Raw genomic sequence first — 12972 nt, 5'->3', positions numbered from 1 at the left:
TCATGGTAATAATTTTGTCTTCTTTTAGACTTATCACATATTGCTACCATATTCTCTTAAGAGGGCGAGAATAAAGCAAATTCAATGGGACGAGTCTTCACTTCTTCTGCTCGCAATCATACATAAATTTTGATCATGGTAAGACATAAAAATTTTACCACTTCGGATGATTGTAATTTCTTACAAACTCTATTAGAGTATAATCAAAATTTATTATCTTTGCTTGTATTTAAAATCAAATTATAGAATTTCATTAATTTAAAAGAGAAAAATAAGATAAAATACTTACCTTTAAATCCAGAATATATTCCTAAAAGAAGTTCATGAAACAATTGACAAGCATGCTCAATATTATGTACAAGTTGAGCACTATGTGCGTATCCCAAAGTTTGGTGACTAAAGCAAATGCTAGACAATGGAATATCAATGCATTCACGCAAGAGCCTCACACAAATTTCTATATCTTCTCTCAACGGGTGGTTTAATTTCTCAAACATTAGACAACTAACTAATAGTATATTACATATTAAAACAATCCCTCTCTACTCAATTGGTTAGAGTCTCTCGTAATAACGTGTTACCAAATAATAAAATAAAAAAAGAATATTACAGAAAAAAGTAGAGAGTGAGGATTTTTATTGATAACTAATAGTTACCTCTTTTTTTCAGTGAAGCGCCCTATTAACTGTAGGCTATTAAGTGCATCAGAAGAAAGAGAGAGAGAGTTCTTAATTATAAGCATAAAACAAGTAGAAGAATGAGAGATGGACAAAATCTATTACTATGTGGAGAGAGTAACCATAAGAATACTTTTGCATCAACCAACAAAATTGAGCCCCCAGACATATATACTTCTCTACTTGAGAAGGATGAAAAAAGTAAAATTTTATTTGTCCTAAGAAGGAACTAAGAAAACAAAAATGCAAAGGAGGAAAAGGGAGAGCCACCATATACCAACTCTATACAAGAAAAACATAAACGGGATAAGTAGGAAGGTGCACTTTGCCACCGATTTGTTAACCATATATTCTACAACCCCTATCTTCCTCTTGTACTACTTTGAGGAAAACAATGGTGATTGATCAAACACCATTTGCCTTTCATCTGAGAGCATTCACAAAAGCTAGCAAGGAGTCTACATCCCTCCTCTCTGTAGGGTACTTAATGGCCTTCGAAGAGTTCTTTGGGAAGAAGAGTATTGTAGGGAAGCTGCCAAGCTGCAATTCTTGCTGTGCAAATGATTTCTGCTCACCATCTGCCCTGAATTTCCCCACCTTAACACCTGAACCAGCCAACTTCTCAGCCAATTCAACATAAGATCCTTCCATTGCCTGGCAAAATTGGCACCAAGGTGCATAAAGAACAACGAGCCAAGGCTCTCTTCGGTCATCCAATTTTAATAGGTTCTCAACACCAGGCCTACTCAAGGTAACAATGTCCTTAGTATCAAAGATATCAGCAATGGCAGCAGTACCATTTGTTTGGACAGCACCATTTACAGTTTCATCCTTGATGTTGCCCTTGTGCAATCCACACTCCTTCGCCTTGGCATCTTCCCACCACCATCTTCCCTCTCTCTCGTGTTGCCCTGGTAGGACCGGCCTTGTGCAAGGTTCGCATCCAATGGAGACGTAACCTTGTGAATGTAATGAGTTCACTGGCACATTCATGGCACGAAGGAAGTTCCAAATATCTTTTCCGTCCACGTTAGCCACGGGGTTCCACTTCACCAAGCTACCAGCACCGCCGCCCAACCCCTCAAAAGAAGGGTCCACCTGAACAACAGGAATTTCTGATCGAGTTCCAGGGGACTGATCTTTACGTTGCCCTGTGATCCAGGCACGTAAGCCCTTGAGGGCTCTCCTCAGGGGCCTAACCTTTCTCACACGGCAGCACTCTTGGTGGCCGTCTTCATAGAAAGAGAAAAGCCCTTTGGTCCTAACTAAGGCCTGAACTTCAACAGCGTCAGGGAACATGTACTCGATACGAATACCATAGTGCTTCTCCACACTATCAAATAATTGGTAGGTCTCCGGGTTCAACCTCCCAGTATCAAGGCTGAAAACTCTGAATGGTCGACCAGTTAAATGTGCATACTCTATCAAAGCAACATCTTCAGCACCACTGTAAAATAAGAAAATCATCAAATAGCTGCATTAGGGAGAGATTCACTTTGGAATGTCATCATTCTGCTATAAAATAAAAGAGAGCAATGGAGCCTGTTCTCAAATGAACTTTTTCACCACAGCATCCATAGCTAAAATTTTAAACAAAACATAAACTATTGAGCGACAGAGATAAAACTAACAAATTTGGAAAAGCAAAATGAGTTCCCCTAGGCATCGATCAAGGAGCATAACGATATACTCATGATATAAATATGATTTTCATTCACAGGTAATTCACATGTACCATGAATTAAGAACTTTCCATTTGCTTCAAATACTAAAGTTCATCAGTATTCCTGTTTGCAACCATTCAAACATTCAAGTGATCTCCATAAGGATATGCTCAATTAAACATTTCAGAATATTAAATTTAAGCAATAGAAATAAGCATCATGAATATAGCTTGATGATTTAGATTACTAAACTCTTCTTTGTCCCCAAATCATGAACCTTCTCATTTTGTTATTTCAAAAGCACTTACACTCCCCCAGTTAGAAGAAAGCCAATATTTGTATTTCAACATTTATTGTGAACATTAAAGTGGATTTCCATATTTCATCAAAGAAAACATCATCCACATAATACAACTTGAATAATTATGAGTAGAAACTCATTCATATTGAAGCTAGATTTATAATTAGAAAAAAAAAGTACCTGAAAGCAATAGCAATATCATCCCCAAATTTCTCAAGGGCCTTGTCCATAATCTCAAGAGGGGAAGCATTTTGAAGCTCCTTGGCCAATTTCTCAAAGTCCTCTTCCTCAGCTTTATCTGCTACCTCTGCAATTTCACCAAAAATAAAACAAAAGCAAATGTCATTTTCCTTCCTTGTCATCAAACCATCCACATACAAAGACAAGTAATTGAAAATTTTAATGTACCAGGAGCCACGATGGTTGCTGCAGAGGGAACTATGGAGTCATTCCTCTTAGGCTCAGCGTTCAATGGCTTCACTGCCAAACGCCTCCAACTATTCAAAGCTGTTGACAGCAATTGAGGCCTATCCAATGGCTGAAAGGTACCCAATTGGGACACTGCAAACACAAAAAAAAGAAATATTAATGAATAGATAAAACTCAAAATCTTATAATAAAAAACCCAAGAAAATTCAAACCCAGATGCTGAAATTCCTCCAATAATCAAACTCAGGATAAATATTGAAACGTTTAAATGAAAAAACAACAGATACTTTTGAGTTGTAAAATAAGAAGACATGGAATCATGAAACAAGGAACAAAACAACCCAAAAATCTGAAACGAAAAAATTGAGCCCAGATGCTAAAATTGTCCGAATATATCAATCAAATCTAGGAGAAAAATCGAAACTTTGAAAGAAACAAGTAATGGGAACCTTTGGATTGTTCATAAGAAGACAAAAGATCCATGAATTGACAGAGAAAAAAACAACTACAGAAAACTGATACAAGCACACAAGAAAATTCAAACCCAGGTGCTAAAAAGCTTGAAATTATCACATTCTAGGATAACGATTGAATCTTTGAAAGGTAAAAAAGTAAAGGGGTACCTTTGGGATGTTCATAAGAAGAAGAAGAAGAAGAAGAGGACAAAGAACCATGAATTGCAGATGATGAAGTGAAAGCCAAAGCCATATTTTCACACACAAAGAAAGATTTTGTTTCAGCAAAGAAACGCTAAAAATTCTTTGTGAGATGTAGGGGAAAATGTGGATGGGAAGAAGAGAGAGAGAGAGAGAATGTGGGGGGGGTTGAAGAGAGAGGAAAACATGGTGGGAAGTATAAAAGGAGACCTGAAGACATGGCGGCCTTCTAGGTTCATTGAACCTGGACGTGATTTAGGATTTAAACTTGATTCTGACGTGGCACAATATGATTGGATAATGCGTCAATTTGGGTTTCATCAGCGCTTTGGTCATGTGTCGGGCCGGGAAGAGAAAGAGAGATGAAAGACGCACAGGAAAGGAAGAATCGTGGTGGAGAGAGAATGCTTATTTCTCACCGGTCAAAAGCTTATTTAGATTCTGGTTTAGATCATTTGATTATATTTTTTTCCTCTTCCTTTTTTTTTTTTTTTACGTATAATTTATTTTGACAAATTGGGGTTTGTGGCTTCTAGTTGTATATTTGGAAAAGATTTGGGGCTAATCTCCTTGATGTATAAGAAAATAACTAATTTGTTTCACAGAAATACTTAAATTTGGTTACTACAATACACCATCTTTCATATAAATAACTTTAAAAAACTGAATTTTTTATATTGCAGTATTTTCTTTATCAAACTAATTTTTAATAAATAAATCGGCTTTAATACATTTTCTTATTAAATTATAGAATCATATTCAGTAATTACAGTAGATTGCAAAAATTTTGAATGTTAATGAAATTTAACTCAAATTAAATGATCAAACCAAATTTAACTCATATAAATAAGCAAGAGTATGAATTATGTCCAACTTGTTCATAACCAATAAGCGTGATATCCACACAAATGTTGTCCTCTTTTTCTCTCCACAAATATAGAGTATAGACAATTATTCTGTCATATCTGCCTTTTATGGATGGCTGCTAACTACTTTCTTCTCACCTCATGTTTAGATGCTTGGAAAAATGCTGAGTATCTACAAGATTCTAATCCTCAAAGCCTTGGAAGATACAAAAAACAAAAAAACTTAAATTAAAAAGAAAAACGATCTGTCACTTCTCGAGCTCATGGATCACATAAGTAAAGAGGTTTTTGTGGCAGAAGTCATATGACAGAGTTTATCAATTAACTTCGTATCAGCCACATTTAGATGCAAATTAAATATGCCTACCTATGCTTCTTTTTCAAAAGGAATGATTTTCGCTTGATTTGTTTCTATGCTTGGCATAACTTATGATTTAAATCGTTATTCAAATAATATAGTGCTAAAATAACAAATATTTATTGCCCAATGTCATGTGATTATAAATCATGAGTAATGAAATTGAATTTCTTTTTTGGGAATGGTTCATCCCTAATTAGTGAAGACAACATATCCTCATTTGTGAAGTTACAAATATAAGTGATTTTTTTGAGGTGGAGATGTTAGGTTTTAATAAGTGTGAGTTTAGGGAGCGGACATACTCACATCTTTCTGTTTAATTGGCACATGAAAGCATGTGTTTACTGATTATCAGCACACATATTGGTATAAAACCCCGTTTACCCTAAAAATTGAGTAACAATTAAACTTATATTGTGATTTTAAGGATATATGATTTGAACCAGCACCAATTGATAAACAACGAATTAAATAGATAAATTGGACAATAAAATAAATCAAACCGGTCCGCAAACAATACCTCGACCTCGATTTGAGATAGTCTCGAGGCTAGTTAATAAAAACAATGGAGGATGGAACAAACAACGATGAACAGTAAGTAAAACAAAGAAAGCAGCGTATATATATATATATATATATATATATATATATATATATATATATATTCTTATCAATGAATAATCATTGTTTTTGTTTCTCTCTTACAAGTGAATGAGATCCTTCTTAATAATAGAGGAATCCTAAATAAGGTACAATTCTAATAACGGAAATAGATCCCATGATTGGCACTAATAACCGCTTTGATTTTATCTGTTCCGGGATTTTCGCCGTGATCTTCGACCGATTACTGACATCTCGTCATTCTGTTACTACGCCTTACTCGAAGTCAGTCTTGCTTGATCTCGATTGTTGCTGGCCTCGATCTCAATGAACACTTCGATCTCCAGGCTTGATGTTCTATCTTCGAGCTCGAGCCCGATCTATTATGAGGTTACCCTCGAGGCAACTCCCCTGCCACCGAAATCGGGTATTTCGACCGTATACAGATAGTTCCCTCATTTTTTAGAGTGTAACGAGAAGAAATGAATGCGAGACTTCGATTTAATACCTCAGTCAATTATGACGTCAACATCGTGACGTAAACGACATAAGCCATTGAAGTGTCGCGTCTGCACAATTCCCAAGGTCATTAATTAACGCCAGTTGATGGTCGGCCACCAGTGCTTTCAAACCGTCAAAGTGGCTATTATAAATAGACCACCTTCATAATCTTCTCAAACTTTACTTTCAAACTTCTTCTAATCTTCAAAAGCTCTTCTATCTTCTTCAAGTTTCATCAATTTTGCTTGTTTCCATTTGCCAAGGACCGAGGATGGATGTGTCGGTTTGTCCGAGTCAGGACCTTCGATTTAATCCCCGCCGAGAAGATGTCATTCCCCGAAGAATGGAACATGAAGCGTAAGTAGAACTTCACCGATAACGTTTGATTACTTGTTATGTTTCCTTTACCTCTTCTCATCTATATTCTTCTTTATGGTGTAGCTTCCCCTTGGTTTCCTGGTGCAGTCCCGGACCTTGCAGGTTGGGTTTGACAACTGGTTTTAACCTCTTCGTATGCTGAGCGCTCATGGCGTGATTTGGCCAAGGGTCGATAGGAGGCCAAAAATCATGGTAAGTTCCCCTGTCCGTGTTTGATGCTTTCCTATGAAATACTTTCTTTTAACTTGATTTCTTCTCACACAGATCTTGGAGATAGTGTCGTTATGAGGCCGCCTCCCCTCGGGGAAGAGGAGGTCCCGAAGCCGACCAAAGACAAGAAAAGGAGAAGTGCCTCGCCACCAGATACCCCAAAGCCCAAGAAAAGCAGGGCTCGAAAGTCGAAGACTGATCTCGCCGCTCTTCCTGCCGATGTAGTCCAAACGGTTCGAGATGAAGACGAGGAGGGAGAAGATGTCGACTGCCTGCTGGTGGCTCGAAAGAGGGAGGGCATCGAAGTTTCGAGAACTGCTGAGCCAGTGACGGTCGAGGAGGTTCAGCCTCAGACCGAGGTGATCTCGAAGGAAGGTCCGAGCAAAGTCCCCAAGTCATCGGGTGTTGAGGATGTCTCCTGCTGTGATGAGTAACCGGTGGGTGTGCTCGAAGGGTCTAGTTCTGAGGCCCTTCAAAGAGAAGAGAATGCCCCAAGTGACTCGCTTGGGGCAATTAACATTGATGATTCGCTGCCCGGCCCCACGTTCTCTAAGGGGCAGTTTCGGGATGCCCGGTCCATGGGGACAAGACTAAATGAAGTTGTTCTCCGGGCTGATGGATCATCGATGCAAACCTTTGACATTTATCATATTTTCAAACAAACTCAGTGTCTTTTTCCATGCTATCCCAGTAGTATCCTGCTCTAATGATTTTGTGAATTAGTGATTTGGCACCGGAGTGGTTCCCACAAGTGCCTTCATGGACCTCTCGTAAAACATAATCAATGTCTCCTGGTCCTAAGCATACTGTCAATGGTCCATCGAATGTCCTTCTGTGTAATGTTCCATCTTCAGCCAATGTGAATTGAGCAGCTTTGGTTCGTAGGGCCCTCGACTCATTAGGGTCCAATGAGAGCTTTCCGTTCTTCAAGTATTCAATATATTTATTCCTCCAATCCCAGGTTAATCTTGTAGAGTTTATCTCAGCATGACCTTCCTCGATCATGGATCTCGAGAGTTGAATGACAATCCCCGAGATGATCTCACTTTCCTTGACCGATGATCCCAAATTTGCAAGTGCATCGACCTTACTGTTTTGTTCTCGAGGTACATGATGCAAAGTCGATTCCTTGAAACGGTGCAAAGTTACCTGCAGTTTGTCCAAATACCTTTGTATTCTATCCTCTCGAACTTTGAAGGTTTTGTTTACTTGGTTAACCACCAGTAAAGAGTCACACTTGGCTTCAATGACTTTTGCTCCCAAGCTTTTAGCTAGTTCGAGACATGCAATCATGGCCTCGTACTCGGCCTTATTGTTAGTCAATCTAGAAGTTTTGATAGATTGCCTAATAGTGCTATCCGTGGGCGGCTTCAAAACGATGCCTAGCTCGGACCTCTTCACATTCGAAGCACCGTCTGTGAAGAGGGTCCATACCCCCGATGATGTACCCGATTTTAACAAAAGTTCCTTTTCAACTTCGGGTACGAGGGTTGGCGTGAAATCGGTCACGAAATTCGCTAAAATTTGAGACTTGATGGCCATTCAGGGTTGATATTCAATATCGTACCCACTGAGTTCGACGACCCATTTGGCCAATCGGCCCGATAGTTCGGGCTTGTGCAAAATATTACGAAGTGGGTAAGTGGTTAATACGCATATGGGGTGATATTAAAAGTATGGTCTTAACTTTCTAGATGTGCTTATCAGTGCAAGTGCCAATTTCTCCAAGTATGGATATCTAGTTTCTGCTTCTCCTAAGGTTCGACTTACATAATAAACGGGAAATTGCGTACCTTTCTCTTCTCGAACTAGGACACCACTTACCATGATTTTTTATACTGCCAAGTACAAGTAAAGTTTCTCATCTTCCTTTAGAGTGTGAAGCAGTGGTGGGCTCGATAGGTATCTGTCATGCCCCAAAATCGAGGAGCGCGACCGGCGCTCAACCGAGTGAACCCGACTGAGCAAGCCTGTTAGATTTCATTCTACCCAAATTCATTCATGAATAAAGAGGAGATGTACTCCGTTAATCAAATACTGAAGAGATTTCATTAACCGCTTCCATTTCATTCACATTAATAGCATCATTCAATATTTTCAAAATAGTACGAGTTTATAGATTTAATGGAAAACATGTTGCCAAATACCAACAGTTCTAATCCAATTCCCAACATCAAATACCACCCACAATCTGTCTACGGAGCCTCTAAGTACAACTGAAGAGTAATATGGAAATACCGGCAACAAGGCCCCGGCTATACCTCAATCACAAAGTATATGAGAAACAAAAGATACATGACCCCAAAATGAAGTGGGGCTCACCAAATAGGCTGAAAGGACTGCTATCATTGATCAACGCCACCTGATGTAAAACCACCTGCATCCATTAAAGATGCAGCGCCCCCGACAAAAGGGACGTTAGTACTGTCGAATAGCACTAGTATGTATAGCTAGAAATTCTCTTTCAAGATAGAATGCCCGTATGATCTATACGTGGAACACATAATATAATATAATTGAAACAACCTGTACAAACAAGGACAACAAAAGGGGGCACTTATTGTCTGCATTAATAATGTGTCTCATTAGACCGTCCTTAGTGTTCATATATCATATTATACACTTATGCGTTTCATAGACCGTCCATAGTGTTTATTCATACCGTACATCTATAACTCGTATACACAATGCACCTATGCATTTTATAGACCGTCCACAGGATTTTATATCACAATGTACCTATGCGTTCATAGACTGTCCACAGGATTTCATAACACAATATATCTATGCGTTCATAGACCGTCCACAGGATTTTATATCATAGTGTACCTATGCGTTCATAGACCGTCCACAGGATTTCATAACACAATATATCTATGCGTTCATAGACCGTCCACGGGATTTCATAACACAATACACCTATGCGTTCATAGACCCTCCATAGGATTTCATATCACAATGTACCTATGCGTTTCATAGACCGTCCATAGGGTTTTATAACACAATATACCTATGCGTTTCATAGACCGTCCATAGGGTTTCATAACACAATATACCTATGCGTTTCATAGACCGTCCGTAGGGTTTCATAACACATTGAAAACAAAAGTACAAATGCGTACATCTCATAACCTTTCACACCACATATCACCTAATCCGTACTTTCAACCACTTACAACATTATTATTTCATTGGCTCTCATGGCCATATATATGATTCTTTATTCATGGCGCAATGGCCGTATTTCATATTCTACACTTTCATTTCTTCCCTTTTCATAGGTCATCATCATAATTATCAACAAGTAGAATATTCCGGAAATCACAACTTTAAATTCATTAGTAATGAAGGCTTTTAAACACAATCGATTTCTTTCCAATAATTGGAATAAAATGATTGGCAATCGAAGTACAAGTTAAAATCATATACAACTTCCACTCACGAATATGTAAGAACGCAAAACACATTGAAAATTACTTACAAAGCATAGCATTAGCTAAAACAGCCACATATGGGCATCACTTGAGTTCATAAACTTTTAGCCGATTATATTGTCGAAGCCAATTTTGGAATAGTTGAGTCAAAGCTCATTTCATAATATTTCTCACATTATCTCATTTCATTGGCACCATTGGTCACAAGTATAACTTTTACTATTGGCACGTTGGCCACACTTTATATCCATAATTCACTGATTTCACTTTCAACCATCGTTATAGGTTATCAACAATCATACATTTCCAATCAAGACTATAGGTACACATATGAGCAATTAAGAGTCTTAAGAATATTGAGATTTTCTCACACAATTTGACATACTAGCTTTCATTTGAAATACAATTCAAAGCCACAACATTTTAATATGCAACCCATATTTTGAAACTCTCGGGAACATTATGGAGTTTGATTCCAAGAGAGAAAGTTTAGCCAACATACCTCAATTGAGATTTCCTTAAATTACAATAACTTTTTGAAAATTCTAGCAATCCCAATCTATTTTTAGACATAACAAAATTTAACAACAATTAGGAAGATATTCATGGTCTCGGCTCTTTTGAGTATTTTATCAAACACTAAGTGTGTAAATTTAACCACAAGGTTCTTCTACAAGATTTCCTTCACTACACAACCCAATCTTTACTTATTTAAGCTCAACAATCTTCCCACAAATCTTTTTGGTACATGCATGTATAGATAATACTCTCATACCCAAGAATCATACTCCTAATCAACCATCTTCTACCCAAATTCAAAATTGAAAACTAGGGTATGGAACCTTACCTCTTAGATGAAGAACTTGTGGGTTTTCCTTGTTAATCTTCCAAGATTTGAGCAAGACTTGATGAATAATTAGCCTAGGGTTTTCTCTCTCTCTAAAACACTCTCCTTTCTCTCTAAAACATCAGAATATTTGCTCAAAAATAACCCTTTCCGTGTATTTAACGAAGTAGGGTCGGGTTTTAAAAATCCAAAAATGGAGCTCCGGAACAATGTATGTGATCGCATAATCGATATGCGGACAACATATCGGTCACATAATTGGTTATAAAATAGCCCAAAGAACTGTCTGTGTATGCGGTCCGCATAACTGTTATGTGGTCGCATAATGCACCGCATAACAGTTATGCGGTCGCATAGTCGATCGCATAATTACTTCCAACTGACCTAATTAACTGCCTCACTCTACGGCCATTATGCGGTCTGCAGAGTGATTCTACGGTCGCATAATCGCGCTTTTTTGCCAAAAAAATCCTTTACTTTTCGGTGTATTTTTCAACCCAAAAAGTCCAAGCCAACAATTTCTACAATCCTCAAACACGTAAGCCTAGTCCGGCACCATGAAACATTATTTTCTTTGCAAAATTTACCAGACTTTACACTTAAGTTCTTCAAAATTTCCCAGGGTGTTACAGTATCGCTTCAATTCCTCTAATGCGTGTTGGCATTTCGGGGTCCAGGCAAAATCGTTCTTCTTTTTGAGTAGAGAGAAAAATCTATGGCTTCGATTCGACGATCTCGAAATGAATCGACCTAAGGCAGCTATCCGTCCAGTTAGCCTTTGCACGGCTTTTACACTGTCCACGACGGTGATATCTTCGATGGCCTTGATTTTATCGGGGTTGATCTCGATCCCCCGATTTGACACCATGAAGCCAAGGAACTTGCCTGAACCGACCCCGAAAGCACATTTCTTGGGGTTGAGCTTCATGTTGTATTTCCTTAAAATCTCGAACGTTTCCTGCAAATGAGCTAAATGGTCCTCTATGCACAGGGACTTAACTAGCATGTCATCAATATAAACTTTCATTAATTTACCTATTTGTTCTTCGCTCGAAGGGCATTACATTATAACAGTATGTTCTGTACTTGGTGATAAATGAAGTCTTTTCTCGGTCCTCCGGGTTCATTTGGATTTGATTGTACCGGAAATAGGCATCGAGAAAAGTAAGGATCTCGTGGCCGGTCGTGGCATCGATCATGCGGTCAATGTTAGGCAGCGGAACAGAATCTTTGGGGCACGCCTTATTTAAATCCTTATAATCTACACATATTCTAAGTTTGTTCCCCTTTTTAGGGACTACAACTACATTGCTAACCATTCGGGATATTTCACCTCCCGAATGGACCCTATTTTGAGAAGTTTAGTTACCTCGTCCTTTATGAATGCGTGTTTTACCTCGGACTGGGGTCTTCTCTTTTGCTTCACCGATTTGAACCTAGAGTCCAGGCTTAGTCGATGCATCATTATTTCCGGTGGGATCCCTGTCATGTGTTCGACCGTTGATTTGGTGGTGTCAGAATCTTCGGGAACAATAAAAGTTCGAGGGGTCAAAAAAATCCTCCTTTTCTTCTTCTATCTCCTGCTTCCCCGATTCGGTCGAGGTTGGTAGTTGTGATTGCTATTTGACTTCCTGTTTACCTTTGATGCTCGACCTTTTTGAGGTTGATAATGTCGATATCGGTGTTACCTCATCGATCGCAAATATTTCCTTTGCAGCATGCTGCTCCCCATATATTGTTTTTACAACGTCCGACGTCGGGAATTTCATCATTTGTTAGAGAGTCGAAGGGACCGCCCTCATATTATGGATCCAAGGCCTTCCGAGCAGGGCATTGTAACTCATGTCGCCCTTGATTATGTGAAACTTGGTATCTTGAATAGTTCCAGCCATGTTCACCGGTAGAATAATCTCCCCTTTAGTTGTTTCACTGGCTATATTGAAGTCGTTTAAGACCCGAGATGCGGGTACGATTCGATTTTGTAGGCCGAGCTGCTCCATGACCCTTGATCGGATGATATTCGCCGAGCTACCTGGATCCACTAAAACACG

The 12972-nt window shown here is 38.7% G+C and overlaps 1 protein-coding gene across 1 annotated transcript; it reads right to left on the bottom strand.

Annotated features, from left to right (window-relative positions):
• Window positions 1-795: 795 nt before the first annotated feature.
• Window positions 796-3927, bottom strand: LOC104098181 (5'-adenylylsulfate reductase 2, chloroplastic-like). The gene is made up of 4 exons (XM_009604852.3): window positions 3695-3927; window positions 3051-3203; window positions 2823-2949; window positions 796-2124 (listed from the first exon to the last, which is right to left on the bottom strand). The coding sequence occupies exons 1-4, from the start codon at window positions 3777-3779 to the stop codon at window positions 1101-1103; spliced, it is 1389 nt and encodes a 462-aa protein (XP_009603147.1). The 5' UTR covers window positions 3780-3927; the 3' UTR covers window positions 796-1100.
• Between the last annotated feature and the right edge of the window lie 9045 nt (window positions 3928-12972).

This window comes from Nicotiana tomentosiformis, chromosome 2 (assembly GCF_000390325.3).
Source record: "Nicotiana tomentosiformis chromosome 2, ASM39032v3, whole genome shotgun sequence".
In the NCBI taxonomy this organism is placed as follows: domain Eukaryota; kingdom Viridiplantae; phylum Streptophyta; class Magnoliopsida; order Solanales; family Solanaceae; genus Nicotiana; species Nicotiana tomentosiformis.
This window is presented reverse-complemented; position numbering and strand designations above follow the sequence as displayed.